Here is a 27,892-nt window from a genome sequence, read left to right on the forward strand (position 1 = left end):
GATAGTTTCAGGTGGACAGCAAAGGGTCTCAGCCATACATATACATGTATCCATTCTCCCCCAGACTCCTCTTCTGTCCAGGTGACCAGTGGACACTTCTGATTGATGTGGTGATGCCATGTTCTCCCTGGTTAGTGTTAAGCCCTCCCAGATGAGGAACAGATATCTTTTGCATATATGAGGTTATTTATTTTGTTATGTCTACAATTCCCTTCCTGCTGGTGATGGTGTATGAGAGGTAAGGTGCAGTCAGTATTCAAAAAGATTACATTTTCATTTTTTTCAATAATTATTACCTAAATCACTTTCATTTTTCACTTTCATGCATTGGAGAAGGAAATGGCAACCCACTCCAATGTTCTTGCCTGGAGAATCCCAGGGATGGGGGAGCCTGGTGGGCTGCCCTCTGTGAGGTCACACAGAGTTGGACACAATTGAAGTGACTTAGCAGCACCAGCAAAGAGTTCAAGGCAAGGTGTAGTTAGAAGATGTGCTGTTTGGTGTTATTCTATAACATCTTAAATGATACATTTAACATGACCAGAAAACAAATTGTTCACATTTTCTGCACACTTTGGGTGAGGCCTGAATTTGTGGTTATTATCTAAGAAGTGCCATAACAGTCTTTGAGTGATTGGAATCTAGTATTTACAAGTAGCACGATGGATGATGCAAAATCAAGAGTAACAATGTAACTAGCATGAAATATATATGGTAGGAGAGATTTTAGAGGCAAGAAGATTCATATTATTTTAATACAAACATGTTACAAGCACCGTGGTATTATGAGAAATTATAGCATTACTACCTCTTTCTTGTGTCGAAAGATAAGAAATTAGCAACAAGTGGCTCCTTTGGTGGGGGCACCCAAGGTGGCACAGTGGTAAAGAATCTGCCTGCCAATGCAGGAGATGGAAGAGATACACTTTCGATCCCTGGGTCGGGAAAATTCCCTGGAGGAAGAAATGGTAACCCATTCCAGTATCCTTGCCTGGAAAATTCCATGGAGAAGGTTGCAGAGTTGGAGGCAACTGAGCATGCACACATGGCCATTTGATAATAAAGAAGAGAAAATGACTCTTGGACCAAATAGGAAAAAATATTGGGAAGAATCTTTACAGGCATTGTGTGGACAATAATTAACATTTTTATTATTCTAAAGTGAAAGTTGCTCAGTTATGTCCAACTTTTTGGGACCCCCATGGACTATAAAATCCATGAAATTCTCCAGGCCAGAATACTGGAGTGGGTAGCAGTTTCCTGCTCCAGGGGATCTTCCCAACCCAGGAATTGAAGTAGGGTCTCTTGCATTGCAGGCGGTTTCTTTACCAACTGAGTTATCAGGGAAGCCCTTTTGTTCTAAATCTTCATCAATAGATCTCTATACTTAAATGGACTTGTGAATTTTATAATATATATATATTTATAATATTATATATATATCAGATCAGATCAGTCGCTCAGTCGTGTCCTACTCTTTGGACCCCATGAATCGCAGCACACCAGGCCTCCCTGTCCATCACCAACTCCCGGAGTTCACTCAGACTCACGTCCATCGAGTCAGTGATGCCATCCAGCCATCTCATCCTCTGTCGTCCCCTTCTCCTCCTGCCCCCAATCCCTCCCAGCATCAGAGTCTTTTCCAATGAGTCAACTCTTTGCATGAGATGGCCAAAGTACTGGAGTTTCAGCTTTAGCATCATTCCTTCCAAAGAAATCCCAGGGCTGATCTCCTTCAGAATGGACTGGTTGGATCCCCTTGCAGTCCAAGGGACTCTCAAGAGTCTTCTCCAACACCACAGTTCTAAAGCATCAATTCTTCGGCATTCAGCCTTCTTCACAGTCCAACTCTCACATCCATACATGACCACAGGAAAAACCAGAGCCTTGACTAGACGAACCTCTGTTGGCAAAGTAATGTCTCTGCTTTTGAATATGCTATCTAGGTTGGTCATAACTTTCCTTCCAAGGAGTAAGCATCTTTAATTTCACGGCTGCAGTCACCATCTGCAGTGATTTTGGAGCCCAGAAAAATAAAGTCTGACACTGTTTCCACTGTTTCCCCATCTACTTCCCATGAAGTGATGGGAACAGATGCCATGATCTTCGTTTTCTGAATGTTGAGCTTTAAGCCAACTTTTTCACTCTCCACTTTCACTTTCATCAAGAGGCTTTTGAGTTCCTCTTCACTTTCTCCCATAAGGGTGGTATCATCTGCATATCTGAGGTTATTGATATTTCTCCCAGCAATCTTGATTCCAGCTTGTGCTTCTTCCAGTCCAGCGTTTCTCATGATGTACTCTGCATAGAAGTTAAATAAACAGGGTGACAATATACAGCCTTGATGAACTCCTTTTCCTATTTGGAACTGGTCTGTTGTTCCATGTCCAGTTCTAACTGTTGCTTCCTGACCTGCATACAAATTTCTCAAGAGGCAGATCAGGTGGTCTGGTATTCCCATCTCTTGAAGAATTTTCCACAGTTTATTGTGATCCACACAGTCAAAGGCTTTGGCATAGTCAAGAAAGCAGAAATAGATGCTTTTCTGGAACTCTCTTGCTTTTTCCATGATTCAGCGGATGTTAGCAATTTGATCTCTGGTTCCTCTGCCTTTTCTAAAACCAGCTTGAACATCAGGAGGCTCATGGTTCACATATTGCTGAAGCCTGGCTTGGAGAATTTTGAGCATTACTTTCTTAGCATGTGAGATGAGTGCAATTGTGCGGTAGTTTGAGCATTCTTTGACATTGCCTTTCTTTGGGATTGGAATGAAAACTGACCTTTTCCAGTCCTGTGGCCACTGCTGAGTTTTCCAAATTTGCTGGCATATTGAGTGCAGCACTTTCACAGCATCATCTTTCAGGATTTGGAATAGCTCAACTGGAATTCCATCACCTCCACTAGCTTTGCTTGTAGTGATGCTTTCTAAGGCCCACTTGACTTCACATTCCAGGATGTCTGGCTCTAGGTCAGTGATCACACCATCGTGATTATCTGGGTCATGAAGATCTTTTTTGTACAGTTCTTCTGTGTATTCTTGCCATCTCTTCTTAATATCTTCTGCTTCTGTTAGGTCCATACCATTTCTGTCCTTTATCGAGCCCATCTTTGCATGAAATGTTCCTTTGGTATCTCTGATTTTCTTGAAGAGATCCCTAGTCTTTCCCATTCTGTTGTTTTCCTCTATTTCTTTGCATTGATCGCTGAGGAAGGCTTTCTTATCTCTTCTTGCTATTCTTTGGAACTCTGCATTCAGATATTTATATCTTTCCTTTTCTCCTTTGCTTTTGGCTTCTCTTCTTTTCACAGCTATTTGTAAGGCCTCCCCAGACAGCCATTTTGCTTTTTTGCTTTTCTTTTCCATGGGGATGGTCTTGATCCCTGTCTCCTGTACAATGTCACGAACCTCATTCCATAGTTCATCAGGCACTCTATCTATCAGATCTAGGCCCTTAAATCTATTTCTCACTTTCACTGTATAATCATAAGGGATTTGATTTAGGTCATACCTGAATGGTCTAGTGGTTTTCCCTACTTTCTTCAATTTAAGTCTGAATTTGGCAATAAGGAGTTCATGGTCTGAGCCACAGTCAGCTCCTGGTCTTGTTTTTGCTGACTGTATAGAGCTTCTCCATCTTTGGCTGCAAAGAATATAATCAATCTGATTTCGGTGTTGACCTTCTGGGGATGTCCATGTGTAGAGTCTTCTCTTGTGTTGTTGCAAGAGGGTGTTTGTTATGACCAGTGCATTTTCTTGGCAAAATACTATTAGTCTTTGCCCTGCTTCATTCTCTATTCCAAGGCCAAATTTGCCTGTTACTTCAGGTGTTTCTTGACTTCCTACTTTTGCATTCCCGTCCCCTATAATGCAAAGGACATCTTTTTGGGGTGTTAGTTCTAAAAGGTCTTGTAGGTCTTCATAGAACCGTTCAACTTCAGCTTCTTCAGCGTTACTGGTTGGGGCATAGACTTGGATTACTGTGATATTGAATGCTTTGCCTTGGAAACGAAGAGATCATTCTGTTGTTTTTGAGATTGCATCCAAGTACTGCATTTCGGACTCTTTTGTTGACCATGATGGCCACTCCATTTCTTCTGAGGGATTCCTGCCCGCAGTAGTAGATGTAATGGTCTTCGGAGTTAAATTCACCCATTCCAGTCCATTTCAGTTCGCTGATTCCTAGAATGTCGACATTCACTCTTGCCATCTCTTGTTTGACCACTTCCAATTTGCCTTGATTCATGGACCTGACATTCCAGGTTCCTATGCAATATTGCTCTTTACAGCATCGGACCTTGCTTCTATCACCAGTCACATCCACAGCTGGGTATTGTTTTTGCTTTGGCTCCATCCCTTCATTCTTTCTGGAGTTATTTCTCCACTGATCTTCAGTAGCATATTGGGCCCCTACTGACCTGGGGAGTTCCTCTTTCAGTATCCTATCATTTTGCCTTTTCATACTGTTCATGGGGTTCTCAAGGCAAGAATACTGAAGTGGTTTGCCATTCCCTTCTCCAGTGGACCACATTCTGTCAGATCTCTCCACCATGACCCGCCCATTATGGGTTGCCCCACGGGCATGGCTTAGTTTCATTGAGTTAGACAAGGCTGTGGTCCTAGTGTGATTAGATTGACTAGTTTTCTGTGAGTATGGTTTCAGTGTGTTTGCCCTCTGATGCCTCTTGCAACACCTACCGTCTTACTTGGGTTTCTCTTACCTTGGGCGTGGGGTATCTCTTCACAGCTGCTCCAGCAAAGCACAGCCGCTGCTCCTTACCTTGGATGAGGGGTGTATATATATATATATATATATATATATATATATATATATATTTTTTTTTTTTTTGGCCAAGCAGCATGTGGGGTCTTAATTCCCTGACCAGAGATTGAACCAGTGCCCCCTGCGGTGTCAGTGCAGAGTCTTAACCACTGGACCATCAGGGAAGTCCCTGTAATACATCGTTAACCAACTTCTTTATGTAGACAAGAACCCACAAGTGTGCCTGGGTATGTCCAGGGACCTGCACACCCAGGACGTAGCCTTGGAACTGGGGTTTCGGTGGGAGTGAGGCCCTTTGAGGAGATTTATGAGATGGAGCTTGTCACAATAAAATATTTAAAAGCACAGCAGGAGCATATAAGTTAGTATCAATAGCCAAACTATGTAGGGAAAACAGGCAAAAGATCTCAATATTTGTGTTCCCAGGTATTTCTCTGAGTTTCACTCACAAAAGCTGAAAGCCAAAAAATTAAGTTGAATTAAAAAGGAAAGGGTTTTTTTGCACCTAACATTGGGATTTAATTTATCTGGGTCAGTCCCTAGCTCAAATTCCTCAGTTCCTTCCTCTCGCACTCAGAAAAATCAACTTATCATGGTGGCCTACGTGATGTCCAATAATCTGATATCTCTCTCGGCACGTTGCCTACAATCCTGCCCACTTGTTCATCCACTCTGGCTTCAGTGACTCTCATAGAGTTCTTCAGAAAAGTTTGTGTCTTTGTCAGAATTTGCTCTTTCCTTTTCCTAGATATTTGAATGGGCCATGCTTTCACGTCACACATATTTCTACCCCAAGCTGTTCGTTCTCAGAGTTCTTCCTTGACTCTTCTATTTTATTTTTTTAATTGGAGTACAGTTGCTTTTGGGCTTCCCAGGTGGCGCTGTGGTAAAGAATCTGCCTGCCAGTGCAGGAGACACAGGTTCCCTGGGTTGGGAAGATCCCCTGCAGTAGGAAGTGGCAACCCACTCCAGTATTCTTGCCTGGGAGATTCCATGAACAGAGGAATCTGGTGGGCTACAGTCCATAGGGTTGCAAAGAGTTGGACACTACTGAGCACACGTGCACTGAGTAGTTGCTTTACATTGTGGGGTTAGGTTCTGCTGTACAACAGAGTGAATCAGCTCTATGTATATGTATGTCCTCCTCTGTCTCTCATTTAGTCTGTTTGTCCTACCTACTGCATGAGAGCTACATTAAGGAAAAGAGTTTGCTTTATTCACTGATGCTTCCCCGAGTCTAGAACTGTGGCTAACCCTCAATAAGTGTTTGTTAAGTAAATGAAAAGGAAATAAATTGAGAAAATCTGGAAACATCCTAAATGTTATATTACAAGGGAACAGTTAAATATAGTACCATTTAGTACTATGTGCCCATGAAAAAGGATGTGGTTAAATTTTATATGCTGAAAGAAAAGGCTTTGGGGATATTTTGGTGAGCTAAAAAAACAAGTTACAGGATATAGTACACATCTTGAAACAATTAATGTAACACATGCAGTAAAAGAATGTATTTGTCATATGTGTGCTCATATGTGCATTAGAAAAAGATGGGAAGATGTTCGTTAATAGCCTGATCTCTAAGGAACGGGACTGTGGGGGATAGGTTTATACTTTTTTACTTTACATATTTCTCTTTTGAAGTTTTGTAATCATACTTTTAAGATAATACCTTTTGAGGACTTCCCTAGTGGCCCAGTGCTTAGGACTCCGCACTTCCAATGCAGGGTCTGATCTCTGGTCAGGGAACTAGGATCCCACGTGCCATGTGGTGCAGTCAAATAAATAAATAATCACTAAAATAATAATAATACATTTTAAGCTTCCACTCATAAAGTTCTTAATTTTAAGGCAAACAATCGAAACAAAAATCATGAACAAATATTAAAGGACTGATGCTGAAGCTGAAGCTGCACAACTTTGGCCACCTGATGCGAAGAACTGACTCATTGGAAAAGACCCTGATTCTGGGAAACATTGAAGGCAGGAGGAGAAGGGGACAACAGAGGATGAGATAGTTGGATGGCATCACTGACTCAAAGGACATGAGTTTGAGCAAGCTCCGGGAGTTGGTGATGGACGGGGAAGCCTGGCGTGCTGCAGTCCATGGGAGTGCAAAGAGTTGGATACGACTGAGTGACTGAACTGAATTGAAGTGAATAAGAAAGAAGTCTCAAAACGATAGTACTCTGTGCAGTGCCTCACATACAAAGGACTCAGTAAGTTTCAGTGTGTAAACCTCCCAACACTCAAAGAAGCTGGAGTTGGGAGAACCCCTGATCCCTCTCTACATCTGTAAACTCTGTCTGCTTGATAATACCCAGGTCCTTGCTTCCTGAAAGATGCTCAGAGGCTCAGAGCTCAGAGATCAAAACTCTTAATTTTATAACTACAAGAGGTTATTTTTTAAAAGCATAGCAACATATTTATCATTTGTTTTTAAAATATCATTTTTATTAATGATTTGCATTTAATCATTAACTTTCACTTAGGATAAAACAGGAGGATAGTCTAAGCCAAAGCAGTCTATAGCATTAGTGAAAAACAGAGAAAACTAGATTATCCTTGATGTACTTGAAGTCAGATTTTTTTTTCTATTTTATATATATATAAAAAAAACAACAACTCTGTTTTCCCTTCCATCTCTCAGATCCACAGTACAGTATTAAGTAGCCAGCCTAGCATCTCTGCATTAGCTTTCATTTTTGAATCTCAAAGCTGTCTAAACATCTCTGGTACCAATAATATGTGAAAGCGTAAACTACAAAGAAAGAGGTTACCATGGGGTTAAAATTTCGGATACCCTGAGATTCAAGAGAGAGTCACGTTTGGTAATGTCACAGTATTTTAAGTGACTATGGAGAAGGCAATGGCACCCCACTCCAGTACTCTTGCCTGGAAAATCCCATGGATGGAGGAGCCTGGTAGGCTGCAGTCCATGGGGTCACTGAGGGTTGGACACGACTGAGCGACTTCACTTTCACTTTTCACTTTCCTGCATTGGAGAAGGAAATGGCAACCCACTCTGATGTTCTTGCCTGGAGAATCCCAGGGACGCGGAAGCCTGGTGGGCTCCTGTCTATGGGGTCGCACAGAGGTGGACATGACTGAAGTGACTTAGCAGCAGCAGCATGAAAAGGGCAGAAAGTGTGGAGGGCACACTCTTGGTGGATATAAAATCTACATCAGGAACAGAATAAGGTAAGAAAGCACTGTTATGGGCTGACGAAAAAGGGAGAAGCAAGAGAGAGCTTCCAAATGTTGACCTGCATAGGTGTAATCTGTCTTTTTTTTGGAGTACAGCCATCTGCTTAAACTTGGTCTCTAATTGCTAGCTCACACTGCGTACTTGCTGACATTCTGTGGCCAGCAGATTTACTTTAAGAGCAGTCTTAAAATGTCCCTGTGTAAATAAGTTCTTTTTGTATTTACTCTCAGGGAGGTAGCTTTGTCCACCTTTAAATGAAAAGAAAAGAAATGAAATCTGTTAAAGAAAAATGACCTCTTAAGTATGTTTACATAAGCATACAAGTTTTTAAGAGGCATAGAATTAAAAATGGATCTATTGAAACTGCATGCATAATCTTGAGAAATAGAAAGACAGGTGATTAGTCTTGTTCATTCGACCACTGCTAATGCCAAACAAATGTTTTTTAATATTAACAGCTTTGAAAAATGTGATATAGAGCTTTGAAGCATTGACTCTAAATTCAGTTCCACATCATTAAGGTGCATACATCTCGGCCTGGAGCTCATTTATTCATTTCATTTTGATTTTGTGGCCAATCACTGCTTCAAATTGAATATCCTGTACATGATTTATGGCTGCCACGGCACGTTCAGGAAGAAATCTGTATGAAAGAAAAGATGAACGTTTTTCAGTTTAAAATCTTGGACATCAGAGTTCATTTTTGTTGTCAGTTAAAATAACCTGAGAGTTGTCTGGTTTGCATTTAATTTTTTTTTCTGTTCTTCCTTTCTTTATATCTATCTCGCTCTTTGTGTGTGTGTGTGTCTTTTAATACTCACAGTTAAAATATTATGCAAGTATAAAGAAAGCACTGATATATACCATTCTCACCTTCTTATATTAATAAACTCTTGCTTAAACTCTTATGTGAGTAAAGACAAAAATATGAAGGTCTGGGCTTATTTTTGTAAATGTCAATGAATCCTGATGCTAAGAGTTCACAGAGCAACAGCACCAGAATCCATTTAATCAATTTCTCCACCTCTTGAGTTTTTACTGCATATCTATAATATGGTACTTTAAAAGCAGTGACTGCCTTTGAGGAACTTCTTGTTTAGCTAGGAGGTTAAGCAACCGGCTCAAATGACTTCACTGGGAATTCTATAAAATGTTTAAAAAAGAAATAATACCATTCCACGCAAGCTATTCCTGAAAGGAGAAGAGGAGAGAATACTTTCCAAATCAGTTTATGAGCTAAGTATTATGCTGACCCAAAAGTCAAAAACATTACAGAGCAGGATTAGTTTAATCTTTAGAATGACTCAGTGTAATTCCTTATGTTAGCAAACTAAAATGGAAAGACCAACAATCCTCTTAATATATTCAGTAAAACTTTGACAAAATTCACATCTACTCTTGATGAAGACTCTCATCAAAATAATAATAGAAGGGAACTTCTTCAACCTGGTAAAGAGCAAATGAAAAAAATCTACAGCTGATATCATTCTGAATTGTGAAATTGTGACTACTTTCCTCCTAAGATCGGAGACAACGCTTGGACATGCGCTTTCATCAGTCCTCTCTGACATTGCAACAGGAGGTTCTAGCCAGTGTAATAAGGCAAGAAATAGAAAACATAAAGATTGGAAAAAAGAAGAAGCCAAAGTGTCTTGATTTACAGACAATATGATCATCTATGTAAAAATATCTGTTAGAATCTACAAAAAAGCTAAAAAGTGAGTACAGCAAGTTTGCTAAATACAGATCAAAATGCAAAAATCAAACACATGCAAGTAACAAATAATGGAAAATAGAGATCTTTTAAAATGTCATTTGCAATAGCATCAAAGATTTGAAATACTTTGGGGTAAACCTGAGAAAAAGTGCGTAAGACTTGTACACTGAAAGCTACATGATGCTGTAGTTTCAGTATGTACACATATTGAAAAAGATGAAAAAATAAAAAGAAGAGGTATATTGTGTTCTTTGTGCTCTTGGGTTTGAAGACTCAATAATGTTAAATATGTTCATTCTCCCCCAATTGGTCTATAGATTCAATGCAGTCTTAATCAAAACCCCAGCAGGCTTCTTTATTTTTAGCTAGTTCACCATATTGCATTCTCTTTGAACTGTCTTTCCTTGTCTCTGGCAAAGATTGGGCGGAGACGGTGGATGTAGTAGAGAAAATGATTCATCCTCTTTTTATAGACTGGGTAAGGTAATAACAGAGGCAACTTAACTGTTTTCCCCAGGCATGGAGAGTTTCCATGGCAACTTTCACAACTGAAAGGCTCTCCATAATGATAGCTCTATCCGTGTTTTAGTATTTTAGGAGCTTTGTGCTGTACTTACCTCTCTATTGTTAAGGAGATATTGATATATGATGGAACAAAAATCATTTTCTTATCAGTAAGTATTCCATCTATCAAGCTTCTTACAACTTCGTCTGTCTCCAACACAGGCCATATTCTGTGATTTAAAAAAAAAAAGTTGGATTCTTTTTATTTTTATTTTTTATAATTAATGAAGGCAGGAAAACGATCTTTTCATCAGTTAGGATTTAAAAGTTTCTAGAATTCACTGCACAAATGCCACCTGCCTCCCCTCCCCCATGCCATGTTGATGTTTCGTTATCATAATCTTCTACTTTCACATCCCACTCTGTGTTTCATGGCTCACTCAGTCAAACATCAAAACGGTGGAGAGGAATTAGATAGAAGAGCAGGAGAGGAGGCAAGGAAGCCTGATGGGTAGAACTGACCATAGGCCAGAAAGAAAACATCTGACATCTTTCTTCAGGGCTCATTAGCTACAGGAAAAGAAATCTAGAACTAAGTACACTTGCTTTCTTGTGGAGGTGTCCCACAAAGCTGGACTGTTTTGTACTGACTTGCCCGTACTACAGTTTAATGAGAGTTCAAGGTGTGTGTGGGAGTATTATGTTAAAACTGGAGGGGTGTGACCTTGCTTGTACTCAAGACTGTACACATGAGTTCTTGAGAAGTATTCATAACCACAAGCCCAGTGTAGAATGCCCATTACTACAAGATGTTAGCAGGAAATTAAAGTATCAGTCAGTTCAGTTCAGTCGCTCAATTGTGTCCAACTCTTTGCGGCCCCATGAATCGCAGCACGCCAGGCCTCCCTGTCTATCACCAACTCCCGGAGTTCACTCGACTCATGTCCATCGAGCCAGTGATGCCATCCAGCCATCTCATCCTCTGTCGTCCCCTTCTCCTCCTGCCCCCAATCCCTCCCAGCATCAGAGTCTTTTTCAATGAGTCAACTCTTCGCATGAGGTGGCCGAAGTACTGGAGTTTCAGCTTTAGCATCATTCCTTCCAAAGAAATCCCAGGGCTGATCTCCTTCAGAATGGACTGGTTGGATCTCCTTGCAGTCCAAGGGACTCTCAAGAGTCTTCTCCAACAGCACAGTTCAAAAGCGTTAATTCTTCGGCTCTCAGCTTTCTTCACAGTCCAACTCTCACATCCATACATGACCACAGCAAAAACCATAGCCTTGACTAGACGGACCTTTGTTGGCAAAGTAATGTCTCTGCTTTTGAATATGCTATCTAGGTTGGTCATAACGTTCCTTCCAAGGAGTAAGCGTCTTTTAATTTCATGGCTAAAATGGATTGAAAGTATTGCACCATAATTAAGATGTCTGAGTGGCTTAGTAAATAAAAAGGTTGTGCAGAAGAATTAAGTAAGAAGTGACAGTTATAACTTCTTTCCTTGAGATCTCATGTGATTTACTGCAGATGATGGTGTGATCGAGGTTGCCATGGCATTGAGTGGCAAGCCAGCCAAGAATAATACAAATCAATATTTTTCTAAATTATGGAGTGCTGCCTCTTTCCTCCCTGATTTCTCCTACCTGATTCTATCAACTCCATCTCTAAGCCAAGCCTGACATTAGTATATGGACATGTCAGCCTTTGCCAAGGAGGTTAAGAATCAGGGAGTCTGGGTGGGACCAGTCCCAGATTTTCAGCATTGCCTGGGTCAGCCCTTAGGGTCACCCTAGGAACTCACACACTGAGGTCACATTATTTTTGTTTGTTGGCTTTACCATGCAGCATTCAGGGTCTTAATTCCCCCAGCAGGGATTGAACCCATGCTCCCTGCATCGGGAGCTTGGAGTCATAACCGCTCAACCACCAGGAAAGTCCCCGAGGTTGCTTTAGCCTCACTCTTCTCATCTATTTTGCCTTCTCCACCAGAAGACCCAGTCCTCTGGGCACACACTAAGCCTGAATGCTTACCAAGAGGGTTTTTATTGGGCCCAATTTCCTATTTAAGAAAAATGAGCCCAGAGTCCCAGTTGTATCATGGTATTTACTAATATACAGTGCTGCGTACTTGTTAAGTGCCTGTGTTCTAACTCAGTTAATGATTCAACTGCCAGGGACTGGCTACAGCTCCAGAGATGACACAGCAGGTTTAGGGCTTCAGAGTCAGTAGCTTCAAATCTGGCATGTGGCGTGTGTATGCTCAGTTGTGTCCGACTCTAATGAGGCTGAGCTTAAAAGGGAATTTCTTAACTCCGTTGTGAGTGTGCACGCTAAGGCACGTCAGTTGTGTTTGACTCTTTCTGACCCTATGGACTGTAGCCCAGCAGGCTCCTCTGTCCATGGGATTCTCCAGGCAAGAATACTGGAGTGGGTTGCCATTTTCTCCTCCAGGGGATCTTCCTGACTTGGAATTGAACCTGTGTCTCCTGCATTGGCAGGTGGGTTCTTCACCATCTAAGCCACGTGGGAAGCCCTGTTAACTTTTTTGAATGACTATATTTAGGACTAATTCCCTTCCGGTAATAAACTGACTTCACATTAGCAAGCTTAGTATATTTTGTTAACTTGTAGCAGAATGTATACTGGAATTGAGGCAAATTTGTGAGGCAGGTGTATTAATTTTAGGGTCCTTATCCTTCACTTTTCTGCTTTTTTCTCTCTTATTTCAGGGCCAATTTCTCCTCTCTTATGATCTGAGATCCTCCGTTACCAGAGACAAAGTATATATTTGCAGAAATTCACCTTGATCATTTTGAGGGTTTTCCTTATGGCTCAGACAGTGAAGAATCTGCCCGCAATGCAGAAGATGTGGGTTCGATCCCTGGGTCACGATCCCCTGGAGAAGGAAATGGCTTCCCACTCCAGCATTCTTGCCTGGAGAAGTCCATGGACAGAAGAGTGTGGTGGGCTACAGTCCATGGGGTCACAAAGAGTCAGACATGACTGAGCAAATAACACTATCACTTTCAAGGGATTAGAGACTCAGTGTATTGCTGTTCTAGAAATGTTTGCATTTTAACGGAAGACAGGGTGGTAACTGTGACCAAATGCATGTGGTTATATTTACTATGTTAATGTTTTCCAAGCCAGTCTCCGGAGTTACCTGATATGGTTTTAAACGAAGCAAAACAAAACAAAATGCCTTATTCTTAGAACTTGTTCCAGTTTACTGAGTCAGAATTTCTAAGGGAGAGGCTAAGAACATTTACTTTTTATGTAAGCACAGGTGATGATTCTTAGGATCAGGCAAGTTTGGAAAATGTTGGAGGATTTTTCCCAGCACTGTGGCCAGTGCTGGGAGGAAGATGGTGGAAATGAGGCAGATTCCTGTGCCTTTCCATACTCTAGTTGAGGAAGATGAGCCATGAAGGGGAGAAGGGGATGTTAGGTATCATTTATTTTGGGGGTGTGATTCCAAGAGAAGACACCTCTCCATCCTGTCCACCCCCATTCTCACTCCCTCTTATCACCTGTGTGTGTGTTGAATCTTTCACCTGGACACGAATAAACACCCGTTGCTGGACGTGTGGACACAGTGCAGGAAGGAAAGGGTAGGATGAATTGAGAAAGTAGCATCAAAATATATACTCTGTCGTGTGTAAAACAGATAACTAGTGGGAAGTTACAATATAACACAGGGAGCCCTGCCCAGCATTTTGTGATGACCTGGGGCGGGGGACGGGGAGCGTGGGTGCGATGGCAGGGAGAGAGGCTCACGAGGGAGTGGGTGTGTATACATATCATGGGCACTCAGGTACTTCAGTGGTGTCTGACTCTTTGCGACCCCATGGCTCATTGCCCATGAGATTTTCCAGGCAAGAATACTGGAGTAGGATGCCAATTCCTCCTCCAGGCGACCTTCCCAACTCACAAACCCACGTCTCCGGCATCTCCTGTACTGAAGGTGCATTCTTTACTGCTGAGCCACTGGGGAAGCCTATATATATATATATATATATATTTGAGCTGACTGATTTGGGTTGTTGCATGGCAGAAACCAGCACAACATTGTAAAGCAATTATCCTCCAATTAAAAAAAATAAAAAGTGATAATGTTGAATGTTGAAAAAAAAAAAATACCCATTGCCTGGATTCATTGGCAGCTAATCTCTCCTGCTAGTCCCTAAAGCATTTTCCCTTTCGTTCATCTAATTTCAAAGTGAAAACATAAAAGCAGTACAGTAACATTAATAAGAAAAAAATGACAAAGAAAAAAATGCTTTTCCTTTTCCATTTTTTTCCCATATTTTCTCAGTTGACCCACCTACAAATTTCTCATGTAATTTTTATAGGAATTTCCCATGTAATTTTCATAGGAGTTACTCATGCAATTGTCATAGGAATTTCCCATGTAATTTTCATAGGAATTTCTCATGTAATTTTATATGAATTTCTCATGTAGTTTTCATAGTAATCGCTTATGTAATTTTCTTAGTAATTTCTCATGTAATTTTCATACTAATTTCTCATGCTATATTTCTATTCTAACTTGATCTTGGCCTCACCTTGTACTTGGGTTTTTGGTGAACCCGGTATTCACAAAAACTGGGCAGAGACATGAAGTTTTGATACCAGTTTTTCCCAAGGCTTCAAGTTCTGATGTCAGGGCTCGGTGGAAACCAACAGCAGCAAATTTGCTGGAACTGTAAGAGAATTATCCATCCTTGTTAGCTAAGGAAAAGTGAAACGCATTCTTCAACTCTCTGTGAGAAGAAAATGTTGATTTTGCTTGAGAGCTAATAAAAGCCAGACCCCCAAATCTTCTACTTGGTCATCTCTTTTCGTATCTGGTTTCACTGAGCTGTGGCTGTTGCAGTGATGACAATAGAACAAATTCTAATGAGACTTTCACTTCATTACTGCTCACTTTTCCACCGTATATGTAGTTTTCCATGCAATCTTTAAACTTTTTTCTAATCAGTTTTTACTACTGTTTTTGTTTTGAAAAATATGAATCAAGAAGAACATGTTTAGAAAAATTACATAGCTAATATCTGTATTAACAAGCTTCTGTGGGACTCTATGCATCTCTACTTTCTCAATGGTTTCTCTCTTGAAATGTAGAGTTCACTTTGGCTTCTTAAGTTCATTGTGAACATCTGGAGTAAAAAGACTTTTGGTGTGTTAGTGTGTGCGACCTTCAACATATCACCTTGTCTTTTTCCTTTGAGTTTCTGATCTTTAAAATGCTGGTAATAAAATACATGACTGTCTTGAGGATTAAATTGCATAATAACTCAATTACTTAAAAGTAATATACATAATAACTGTATTACCTATAAGGAGCTATGTAATGTTAATTGTATTTTTGACCCAGATGACAATAAGAACAATAAAGGTAAAGGTTGACTCTTTCTTAAAGGAAAAGAAAAAAGGAAAACTATTAGTACATTGGGTTTCCACATTTCTAAACATTAAAACAATATTGCATGTTTAATCTGTGAAATTCTGATTTGTGTTTTACGATGGTAGAGGCAGCTTGAAATAAACATTTGTACGTACAAGGACACCTTAACCTACAGTGAAACTTAACTACATCTGTGACTACTTTCAGTGTCAGAAATAATTTGATTCATGACTAAATTCAACCTTGAACATAGATGTGCAGGTAAACAATAAACCAACTATCTACCCAGCCACCGATAAACATGTTAACAAGTTAAATTGTTCTATGAGGTTGATATAAGGCTGGAATAAGAAAATGAGATGCCATTGAAGAGGTACAAAGAAAAGATTTTTTGCAAATAGTGAATCCTGATGAAAGTGAAAGAGGAGAGTGAAAAAGTTGGCTTAAAGCTCAACATTCAGAAAACGAAGATCATGGCATCCGGTCCCATCACTTCATGGCTGATAGATGGGGAAACAGTGGAAACAGTGTTCGACTTTATTTTTTGGGTCTTCAAAATCACTGCAGATGGTGATTGCAGCCAAGAAATTAAAAGACGCTTACTCCTTGGAAGGAAAGTTATGGCCAACCTAGATGGCATATTCAAAAGCAGAGACATTACTTTGCCAACAAAGGTCCGTTTAGTCAAGGCTCTGGTTTTTCTTGTGGTCATGTATGGATGTGAGAGTTGGACTGTGCAGAAAGCTGAGTGCCAAAGAATTGATGCTTTAGAACTGTGGTGTTGGAGAAGACTCTTGAGAGTCCCTTGGACTGCAAGGAGATGCAACCTGTCTATCCTAAAGGAGATCAGTTCTGGGTGTTCACTGGAAGGACTGATGCTGAAGCTGAAACTCCAGTACTTTGGCCACCTCATGTGAAGAGTTGACTCATTGGAAAAGACCCTGATGCTGGGAGGGATTGGGGGCAGGAGGAGAAGCGGACGACAGAGGATTAGATGGCTGGATGGCATCACCGACTCGATGGACATGAGTCTGGGTGAACTTCGGGAGCTGGTGATGGACAGGGAGGCCTGGCGTGCTGTGGTTCATGGGGTCGCAAAGAGTTGGACATGACTGAGCAACTGAACTGAACTGAACTGAGGGCCTTCTTACCTTCTTTTTTTATATCCTAGTTGTCTGTTGTTTTGTTGTTGTTTAGTCTCTAAGTTGTGTCCAACTCTTTTGTGAGCCCATGGACTGTAGTCTCCCAGGCTCCTCTGTCCATGGGATTTTCCAGACTAGACTACTGGAGTGGGTTGCCATTTTCTTCTCCAGGGGGTCTTCCCAACCCAGGATCTAACCCTCATCTCCTACATTGGCAGGTAGATCTTTACCACTGAACCACCAGGGAAGCCCGTGTCCTTGGTAGACCATGGGGTATGCTATCTGCATCTTTTAATATGGTAGAGGCTTTCTCTCAATCTTTCTCTCTCTTTCTCTGCCTCTCTCTCTTCTTACACACACACACACACACAGAGTCTCTCATGACACAAGCACACTGGAAAATGTTTTGATCCAGTGGCCACTCTGTTTAGCTTTTCTTGGGCACAAGGACCATTGCACAGACTTATGTTCATTTGGACTTATCTGTATGTTTTGCTTCTTAGCCAGTGAATTCCTTATTTCTTTTATGAACAGCTACTCATTCCAGGATACAATGGAAACATCCTTGGTAATACTCTTTTCTTTCATTGCTGTGCAGAGGAGTTATCAGAAATTTTAAAATATTTTAAATGATGATGAGTTTCATTATTTTAGAAGAAGTCATTTTTAGGAGTTTATTCCAAATTACTATATATATTCTATAAATCCAAATTAACTGTATGAGATTTCTTTAGTTTTTATTTTTTGCAAGACATTTGATTTTTTGTTGTAAGAAGAGTCAAAGATGAATAAAACATAATTATAGCTCTCAGAAAAGAATTACAAAATGAAATAAATTACCTGTTAGGAAAACTCGAATCTGAGGTCTAATAAACCCTTAAAGGGGCTTCTCAGGTTGCACTAGTGGTAAAGAACATGCTTTTCAATGTAGGAGATGAAAGAGCTACGGGTTCATTCCTTGGGTTGGGAAGATCCCCTGGAGAAGGGCATGGCAACCCACTTCAATATTCTTGCCTGGGGAATACCATAGATAGAGGAGCCTGGTGGGCTACAGTCCATGGGGTCTCAAAAAGTTGGACAGGACTGAAGTAACTTAGCATGGATGTATGCAAATACTTACAAGTGTAAAAATATATAACACTGCTAGAAAGTAATACTTACCAATACGGAATAAGATAAGGAATCACTCCGTGACCGCACACTGAAGCCACTGTGACAATGTGGCCATGGTTTCTCCTTATCATTGATGGAAGAAGTGCTTTTGTGATCTTCAAAATCATTGCACAGAGAAAAGTAACAATGACACAAGTGTTAGATTTCCCAACTAGGTAGTTTTATTTTTTAAATTAATTAATTAATTTTAATTGGAGGATAATTACCTGACTGAAGGGTTTTGCCATATATTGACATGAATCAGCCACAGGTGCACATGTGTCCCCTCATCCTGAACCTCCCTCCCACCTCCCTCCCCATCCTCTCCCTCTGGGTTGCCCCACAGCACCCGTTTTGAGTGGCCCTGATTCATGAATCGAACTTGCACTGGTCGTCTTTGTTCCACAGGGTAATATTCACATTTCAATGCTATTCTCTCAAATCATCCCCCCCTCACCTTCTCCCGCTTCATATATATATGAAGTATTACATATTTTTAAACTTGTAAGAGATTGCCACGCCCTTCTCCAGGGGATCTCCCAGCCCAGGGATCGAATCCACAGCTCTTTCATCTGTTCTTTGCATCTGTGTCTCTTTTGCTGCCTTGCATATAGGGTTGTTGTTACCGTGGTGGTTTTATTTTTAAGACAAAATGTCTTTTGAGACAACTTTTACAATGAAATGAAATGTGTACCAAAATTCCATGATTATTTCTCTATCAGCGATAGAAATGAAAAATGATTGGAATGATTGGTTTAAGCTGACACTGAGTGCTGTGTACCATGTACCACACGCCAAAAACTCATCTTAATATCCCTTTCCTTCCCTTCAGAGGGAATCCATAAACTCTCTTTTATGGATCCAACAATGTTATTAAGGGAAAAACTCAAGAGTTTTCAGAACTGAAAAAATTCCAGATGGTAATCTTATATCTTGCGATTTCTTTGGTTTGGGACTTTAGCTTTCTAACAAGAAGAGTTAAAACCCTGTGTAGCTGTATCAGTTTCAGTAGAAAAAGTTGAGTCCTATACTGACGGTCATTAGGCAACATGATTAGGTTTAGTATCTCCTGTTTGTAATATTGTGCATCATATATTGATGCCACAGGAAACAAAAGTCTTTCTTTTCCTCCAAAAAGCTTTCTGTTTTGTGAGAAATATCAGTAATATTTTATGAGAATTTTATAAGTCCACCCTGTAGACCCTATGCAAATTCATAGAGCCAGAACTGCTAAACCACGGCACCCCCAAATTCCTGACCCACAGAAACTGTGAGAGGAAAGTAAACGTTTATTCTTGCTTTAGTTCACTGAGTTTTGTTGTGTAGCTATAGAGAGTGACAATAAACTGTGGAAAATTCTTCAAGAGATGGGAATACCAGACCACCAGACCTACCTCTTGAGAAGCCTATATGCAGGCCAGGAAGCAACAGTTAGAACTCGACATGGAACAACAGACTGGTTCCAAATAGGAAAAGGAGTACGTCAAGGCTGTATATTGTCACCCTGCTTATTTAACTTATATGCAGAGTACATCATGAGAAACGCTGGGCTGGAAGAAGCACAAGCTGGAATCAAGATTGCTGGGAGAAATATCAATAACCTCAGATATGCAGATGACACCACCCTTATGGCAGAAAGTGAAGAGGAACTCAAAAGCCTCTTGATGAAAGTGAAAGTGGAGAGTGAAAAAGTTGGCTTAAAGCTCAACATTCAGAAAATGAAGACCATGGCATCCGGTCCCATCACTTCATGGGAAATAGATGGGGAAACAGTGGAAACAGTGTCAGACTTTATTTTTTGGGGTTCCAAAATCACTGCAGATGGTGACTGCAGCCATGAAATTAAAAGACGCTTACTCCTTGGAAGGAAAGTTATGACCAACCTAGATAGCATATTCAAAAGCAGAGACATTACTTTGCCAACAAAGGTCCATCTAGTCAAGGCTCTGGTTTTTCCAGTGGTCATGTATGGATGTGAGAGTTGGACTGTGAAGAAGGCTGAGTGCCAAAGAATTGATGCTTTAGAGCTGTGGTGTTGGAGAAGACTCTTGAGAGTCCCTTGGACTGCAAGGAGATCCCACCAGTCCATTCTGAAGGAGATCAGCCCTGGGATTTCTTTGGAAGGACTGATGCTGAAGCTGAAACTCCAGTACTTTGGCCACCTCATGTGAAGAGTTAACTCATTGGAAAAGACTCTGATGCTGGGAGGGATTAGGGGCAGGAGGAGAAGGGGATGACAGAGGATAAGATGGCTGGATGGCATCACTGACTCAATGGATGTGAGTCTGAGTGAACTCTGGGAGTTGGTGATGGACAGGGAGGCCTGGCGTGCTGCAATTCATGGGGTCACAAAGAGTCGGACACGACTGAGCGACTGAACTGAACTGATAGAGAGTGAATGCATGGAGTCTCTTTGTAGTTCAGTGGAAATAATAATTCATTCTCATTAGCATATGTAAAGGATTTTGGAAAATGAGGAAAAATCTCTCTTTTTTCTTCTCTCTCCTGGAATCCAGCTCTGTCCTAGGTTCCACACTAACACTGAGGCACTGGAAGATTAATTCATATAAATGTTCTCTACAAAGGCACATTTCCGTGTCTCACAAAACCAACCAATCTTAAGAGGTCTGTAGAGCCATATCTCTAAGCTCCAACCTGATGTAGACCTTGTTCCAGATTCCCATTTAAAATAGTCTCCGACTCCTATATAACGCATGTAGGGAGCTCTTTGTCCTTTCTATTCTACAATTCCATGACATAAGGTCACAAGGGAATGTACACAATATATATTCTCTCTAAAGCACCAAAAAGACATACACTGACAATCCTTAGTGTCAAACAAAACAAACAAGTGTTAGTTGCTCAGTCATGTCCAACTCTTTGCGATGCCATGGACTGAAGCTCACTAGGCTCTTCTGTCCATGGGATTCTCCAGACTAGAATACTGGAGTGGGTTACCATTTCCTTCTCCAGGGGATCTTCCCAACCCAGGGATCAAACCTGGGTCTCCTGCACTGCAGGCAGATGCTCTACTGTTTAAGCTGCCAGGGAAACCCTATCCTTAGAAAAGTGCCACAAATATCCAGTTGGCCAAAAAGTTCATTCGGATTTGCCATCAGCTGGCAAAACCAGTACGAACATTTTGGCCAACCCAATATTCTTCTTGCGTGCCTAGTACATGCCAGGCTTTGTGTAGGTACTGGTGGATGAAACAGACTAACTAGCCTACATTCTGGTGAGTTGTGTTTCCGTGAACCCTGTGCCCTTCTGTCAGTTGTTATTCAGTTGCCAAGCTGTGTCTGACTCTTTGCGACCCCATGAACTGCAGCATACCATGACGCCTTCTGTCAGAGACACCAATATTTGATGATTGTTGTTTTTAGTTCAGTTCAGTTCAGTTCAGTCGCTCAGTCATGTCCAACTCTTTGCGACCCCATGAATCACAGCACGCCAGGCCTCCCTGTCCATCACCAACTCCCAGAGTTCACTCAGACTCACATCCATCGAGTCAGTGATGCCATCCAGCCATCTCATCCTCTGTCATCCCCTTCTCCTCCTGCCCCCAATCCCTCCCAGAATCAGAGTCTTTTCCAATGAGTTAACTCTTCGCATGAGGTGGCCAAAGTACTGGAGTTTCAGCTTTAGCATCATTACTTCCAAAGAACACCCAGGACTGTTCTCCTTCAGAATGGACTGGTTGGATCTCCTTGCAGTCCAAGGGACTCTCAAGAGTCTTCTCCAACACCACAGCTCTAAAGCATCAAGTCTTTGGCACTCAGCCTTCTTCACAGTCCAACTCTCACATCCATACATGACCACAGGAAAAACCATAGCCTTGACTAGACGGACCTTTGTTGGCAAAGTAATGTCTCTGTTTTTGAATATGCTATCTAGGTTGGTCATAACTTTCCTTCCAAGGAGTAAGCATCTTTTAATTTCATGGCTGCAGTTGTCCATCCAGAAGGACGTGAACTCAATTATGAATTTCATGTACCTTAAGAGAAGTTGTCAGACATGCACAACCTAGGGATGTTTCTGACTCACACTCACCCAAAAATGTCCTAAGATGTTGACCTCAAAAGTTTTGGTGATCTCCTCATCCTTTGTACTAAGAAGGTCAGCTGGATATATTGCCCCAGCATTATTCACCACGATGGTTACATCACCAACTTCTTTCTTTACCTTTTGAAATAGAAAGAACAGTTATTGGGTGCATTAGAAATAGAAAGTTCATTGGATGTATTATCGAAACTCAAAGTTTTGGGACTAATATCCAGGGATCAGATTCTTTATTCTAGTTGATGAGATTGCTGAGAGTTCAAGGGGAAAAGAGCATTAGCCCAAAGTGTGGTTACAAAGGGAACACTATCATAAAACTGGGATAAACTGGTTTTTTAACAGCTAAATTTCAGTACCTAGTACATCATAGATTTTTTTTTGTAACTTACCAATAAAGTGAAATTAGTGTTTTGTTGATTAACTGATATATCAGTTCTAATCAAACATTTAACAACTGCTAATTGAGTAATCCTAGTTTCACCACCTAGGTCATGTGTACTGACTACATGACCTTGGTCTGACATATCAGTTCTTGCCAAATGTTTTTAAAGTGCTAATTGGGTAATCTTGGCTTCTCCACCTGCTAGCTACATGACCTTTGATTTCACCTCTTTGAATCTCAATTTGCTCATCAGTCAAATGAGGTTTATAGAGTTATTGTAGGGATTAAAGGGTGAAAATGTCTATCAACATGCTTGGTCCAATATTTTTGATATTTACCCTTAAACATTGTTATTATAATTAATATACATTTTTTATAGAAGATTAGTTTGGCACCAACATAAAATCCCAAAGAAAAATAATTAAAGGAAAAAATAAAGGAACTTCTGTAAAGGACTAAAAGGAAGACTAGAACATGATCCTTTTCCCTGGTGATAAATCTTTGTTCTTTCACTCTGTACTATTGCTCAAACTTCTGATCAGAATGAAATTGACTAATAATACAAAACAATAATAATAGGCAGAGTTGAGTGGATCATATGGAAGAAAAAAGTGTATGTCCTTCCTTGTAAACACAGCTACCTCAGTTAGCAGAGGCTAAAAAAAAAAAATTCGAATTTAAATTAGGCTGTCATAAAGAACCTTTTCATAGTCCACGTAAAGGGACATAAAACCATGGGAAGAAATTTGTACCCTGGAGTCTCACCTGGTTTACGGAGCTATAAATCTCTTCTCTGTTACTGCAGTCTACCACAAACACGTGTGTAGTGGCCCCTAGTTTTCTGCATTCTGCTGCAGTTTCCTCAACACCATGCTGTAATTGGGAAAAAACAAATTCTGAAAGGTGTAGGTCAGTGAGTAGACAAGAGGGAGGTAGAAAATAGCTGAGATTAAATTTTTTCCAAGATTAAAATTCAGAGGACTTCCCTGGTGCTCCCATGGTTAAGAATCTGCCTTCCAATGCAGGGGATGCAGGTTCAATCCCTGGTCGGGGAACTAAGATCCCACATGCTGTGGAGCAACGAAGCCCATGTGTCACAAGCAGAGAAACCCCACCAAAACTAGAGAAAGCTTGCTGCAACAAAAGCCCGTGCAGCCAAAAAAAAAGAAAAAAAAAATTGAAACAGAATTTCCTCCTTGTTTGTGAGCAAATTTCATGAGAGACACTGCTTGACTAATTTGCAGAGGTCACAGCCTGGCTTTTCTGCCAGGGAAGGCTCATATTCGTCTCATGTGTTTCCGCCTTGTTTTGCTGTATTCTCATAAAGAACATGCTTGAAAGATACTGCTCTTTGTGGTGTCATGAAAGGAGATGTTTGAGTATGGAGAAGAAAAGAAAAATCAGCAGTATATTTATCATATATTTGTTGAACACCAATTATGTAATAGACAGTAAAGCATAAATTCTAAATTAGTGGTAATTTTAAACTATATACCTCTGCCCAACAGACTTTTCTCAACAATTCTGCTTTAATCGTCTAGAAGGGAAGGAGGAAGAAGGATCCTTATTTGAGAAAATCTTTCATGGAGAGACTATGCTACTACTTCCAGGGCCTTAAGATTATATTTTTCAGGTGTCCTGGAGTGAAAATGGGTAAAGGCCATGGGATGGATTCTCGTCTATGTAACTGCTTTGCACGTAACTCCAGGACATAGAGACAGAGGAACTCATTTTCAGCCTAAATTCAAAGACCTCTTTCCTAAAATAAAGTCACCCTGATGCTTCTTAACCTGCATTTCTGGAAAATTAGCATTCTTTTCAAGTTCTGACATCTGTTGAATTTCATAAAGAAGATTATAAAGTATTTAAAATTATACTTTTCCTTTCAGAATTTGTTAGCTCTTCTCTGTGATGAAGAGTCAAGATGTCTTGAAAGCCCTTTTGGCATGTTGGGATGTTAGTAGTGTGGTTGTTATTTGGGGCTATCCCCGAGTGAGTGTTGGGTGGTTTTCCTTTTCCAGTAGGGATGACTAATAATATGAAACAATAAAAATAGGCAGAGTTGAGTGGTTTGCATGGAAGGAAAAAGTATATATCCTTCATCCAAGGTCATTGTCCCTCACAGATTTCTGAGGAGTTTCAGAAGTATAAAGAAGGAGGTCAGGAGACTCTTTCACTATTTGGGTTTTAGCTGGGAGCTTGTTCTTTGCAGATTACAAGATGACACTCTTTTATCTCTAGAGTTAAGGTCAGTCGAGAGCTATTGGTAATCCAAGTTTTCATCAGATGCTGAGCTAGAAAACTGCAAGATGTAATGTCTTATCTTCATAAGCAAAATGCTTGCTTCAACTCCAGCATGTGGTGTGTACTCCACTTATCACAGTTCAGATTTAATGTGAATAAACTGTTAACATGACTTGTTGTGTAAGGCAAAAGAAGCCAGCATAACAGAAAGACAGTTGATAGTTAAAGGAGATTTGGGTTACACTTACAGCCTTAGAGTGAATCATGTAATATCTTAAATGTTCAACCATAAAAATGCAAGGGCTCAAAGAGACCCTGTGAGGCCAGGTGACCTATCCTTCAGGCAGAATCTTAAATAAGTCATTTTTACTTCTTATCATTGGGATTTAAAAAATACATAAAAGATGTCAGGTCTTTCTCCCAAAATATACATCTGGAGGGATCCAGAGTTTAAATTTCATCAAGCCCTTCTCATGGATTTATACTTATTTATTTATTTTTTTGATAAACACCTGAGAACAGCAAGCGGTTATTTTCTCAATTTGTAAATTCTTGTCCTTTTCTTGAAAGTGTATTGAAATCTCTTCAAGGACCAAACTGATGCCAAATAACTTTTATGTGAATCAGCTTATCTTAAGTGCTCATATCTGTTACATAAAAATATATCAATTTTTTGTGTGTAATGTAATATTATTTACTAAATAGAAAGAACCAGAGAACAAGTTTTCTAAATTCAAAAGACATTTCTGAAGGTCTTAAGAAAATAGGTGCCAGTTAGGCATGTTGGCAAAGAACATTAATATATGGCAACTAAAGTCTCACTGTGATTTGTAGAAACACTAACTCTCAAAAAAAAAAAAAAAAAAACTGGATAATTTTTTTCCTATCCTAAAATTCTGCAAGCATTTTTTCTGTGAATATTTGCATGGCCGAGCCAGAATTCAAAAGTTTAGGAGGTACCCTGGACCCTGGTGGTCCAGTAGTTAAGAGTCAGTACTTCCAATGCAAGGGGCATGGGTTCAATTCCTGGTGGGGGAACTAGAATTCTGCATGCCATGTGGCGCAGCAAAAAAATTTTAAAAATAAGAACAAAGCAAAAGTTTAGGGAAAATGATACAAGATTTCAGTTGTGAGTAGTTAATTTAGTGTTTACAAATATCAATAGCAAAAAAAAAAAAAAAAATACAAATGCCCAAGAAAAAGTCTGACACTCTTCTTGGACGTGTATTAAACATGACCAACATTTCCTATAGCCAGGCATTGTTTAAGCACTTAAATAGTAATTTGTTTAGTCTTTCTTTCTGTTAAGAGCCAGATGGTAAATATATTAGGGTTCTGTGCATGTGAGAGTTGGGCACCAAGAGATTCTGTTACATGTTCTTTGTTTTCTATCTGGTTTTTGCCTGGACAGCCCTTTAAAAAATACATCCCTAGCTCAACAGGCTGCTCTGGGAGCAAGTCTGGCCCACCGGCTGTAGTGTGTTAACCCCTGTTCTTAACCCACCCTGTGAACTGTTATCCCCATTTCAGAGACAAAGAAACTGAGGCTGGGAGAAATTTAGTGACCATTCAATTTAAACAGTTTGGAAGTAGCCTGGCTCCTGAATCAGTTATCAAACCAGCATATCAGGACACAAAAATCACTGCTAAGGTCTTAGTGAGGTTTCCATCAAACCATCCTGATGCATGTGTAGAGTAAGGCTCTAAGAAATGTAGTTAACACACTTTGAACAAGAAAAATACCAAGATAAGCAAATGCTAAGTCAAATAAATTTAAAAACACCCATCTCACTTGTATGGGCCCTCCCTGGTGGGTAACTTTAAAAGATGGGCAGATGAATCCAGTACCTTATTAATATCCCACAGAACCAGTCTGCTCTTCCGTTTTGCAAATTCATAGGCGGTCTGCCTGCCTATTCCATGCCCGGCTCCTGTAATGAGAACAATCTCCCCAGCCACAGATTTTCTCCTCCTGGGAATGAAGACCTTCACCAGAGATTCCAAGTAGGAATAAATGATGATGAGCAGAAGCAGAAGGAGATCCAAGATAATCTTCATGGCTCTGCTCTGCACTTTTCTCCTCTGCCTCAGCTCGTGTCTAGTCTCAGCAAAGTGCCCTCCTCTTCAAAGAGCTTCAGGAATGAGCTGTATTCCAGGTGTTGATAGGGCTGGCCAAAGTAGTGACGATTTGTAGGCAGGTTTTGGTCATGTGTTCTAATGTATTAGACACCACTTGAGCTTTTGAAGCTGGGCCGATTGTTAGTAAAAACTTGGCATAGGGACAAGGGAACTCTAGAGAAGGTACTCTCTGGACTTGCTTTCTGAGAAGCATTTTTGTACTATGTTTCATCACGTCAACTGAAAAAAAAAAAAGATGCACAACCTAAAAGCTGTGTGTGTGTCTGTGTTAATCGCTCAGTCGTATCTGCCTCTTTGTGATCCCATGAACTGCAGCCCGCCAGTCTTATTTTTGTCCTTGGAATTTTTCAGGCAAAAATACTGGAATGGGTCGCCATTCCCTTCTCCAGGGGATCTTACAGACCAAGGGATCGAACCTGTGTCTCCCACATTGCAGGTGGATTCTTTACTGTCCACTGAGGACTATAGGCTGACATTACAGCCTGTCAGACGGTACTGTTCCAAAGATGTAAAGTGACGTTGCTCAGTCGTGTCTGACTCTTTGTGACCCCGTAGACTGTAGCCTGCTAGGCTCCTCCATCTATGGGATTCTCCAGTCAAGAATACTGGAGTGGGTTGCCATTTCCTTCTCCAGGGCATCTTCCCAACACAGGGATCAAACCCGAGTCTCCCGCCCTGCGGGCAGACTCTTTACTGTCTGAGCCACCAGGGGCTCCCCAAAGATGTAAGGAGGTGGTCCAGTGGCTAAGGCTCTGTTCCCAGTGCTGAGGGCCTGAGTTTGGTCCTTGGTTGGGGAACAAGATCCCACATGCCCACTTGACTTTGCCTTCCAGGATGTCTGGCTCTAGGTGAGTGATCACACCATCAGGGTTATCTGGGTCATTAAGATCTTTTTTGTACGTTATTCTGTGCATTCTTGCCACCTCTTCTTAATACCTTCTGCTTCCATTAGACCCATGCCATTTCTGCCCTTAACTCTGCCCTTTTTTACATGAAATCTTCCCTTGGTATCTTTATTTTTCTTGAAGAGATCTATAGTCTTTTCCATTCTATTGTTTTCCTCTATTTCTTTCCATTGTTCACTTAGGAAAGCTTTGTCTTTCCTTGCTATTCTTTGGAACTCTGCATTCAGATGGCTTTATCTCTCCTTTGCCTTTTGGTTT

General features: G+C 40.6%; 1 protein-coding gene across 2 annotated transcripts; it reads right to left on the reverse strand.

Annotated features, from left to right (window-relative positions):
* Positions 1-8,538: 8,538 nt before the first annotated feature.
* Positions 8,539-26,757, reverse strand: HSD17B13 (hydroxysteroid 17-beta dehydrogenase 13). Of its 2 annotated transcripts, XM_055587515.1 has the most exons (7): positions 26,439-26,757; positions 23,112-23,219; positions 21,956-22,087; positions 17,915-18,021; positions 14,770-14,907; positions 10,321-10,437; positions 8,539-8,629 (listed from the first exon to the last, which is right to left on the reverse strand). In XM_055587515.1, the coding sequence occupies exons 1-7, from the start codon at positions 26,646-26,648 to the stop codon at positions 8,539-8,541; spliced, it is 903 nt and encodes a 300-aa protein (XP_055443490.1). In that variant the 5' UTR covers positions 26,649-26,757. The 2 variants fall into 2 exon arrangements, with proteins under 2 accessions (XP_055443490.1, XP_055443491.1); XM_055587516.1 differs by lacking the exon at positions 23,112-23,219.
* Positions 26,758-27,892: the final 1,135 nt, after the last annotated feature.

This window comes from Bubalus kerabau, chromosome 7, assembly GCF_029407905.1.
Source record: "Bubalus kerabau isolate K-KA32 ecotype Philippines breed swamp buffalo chromosome 7, PCC_UOA_SB_1v2, whole genome shotgun sequence".
Lineage (NCBI taxonomy): Eukaryota > Metazoa > Chordata > Mammalia > Artiodactyla > Bovidae > Bubalus > Bubalus kerabau.

Bases quoted from the DNA above. Each gene is read 5' to 3' on its own strand.
- HSD17B13 (XM_055587515.1), bottom strand. From the start codon at position 26,648: ATGAAGATTATCTTGGATCTCCTTCTGCTTCTGCTCATCATCATTTAT. The intron at 23,220-26,438 runs GTACTGGATTCA...TCCCAATTACAG, and splicing joins TTCTGTGGGATATTAATAAG to CATGGTGTTGAGGAAACTGC. The intron at 10,438-14,769 runs GTGAGGCCAAGA...TTTAAATCACAG, and splicing joins ACCAAAAACCCAAGTACAAG to AATATGGCCTGTGTTGGAGA.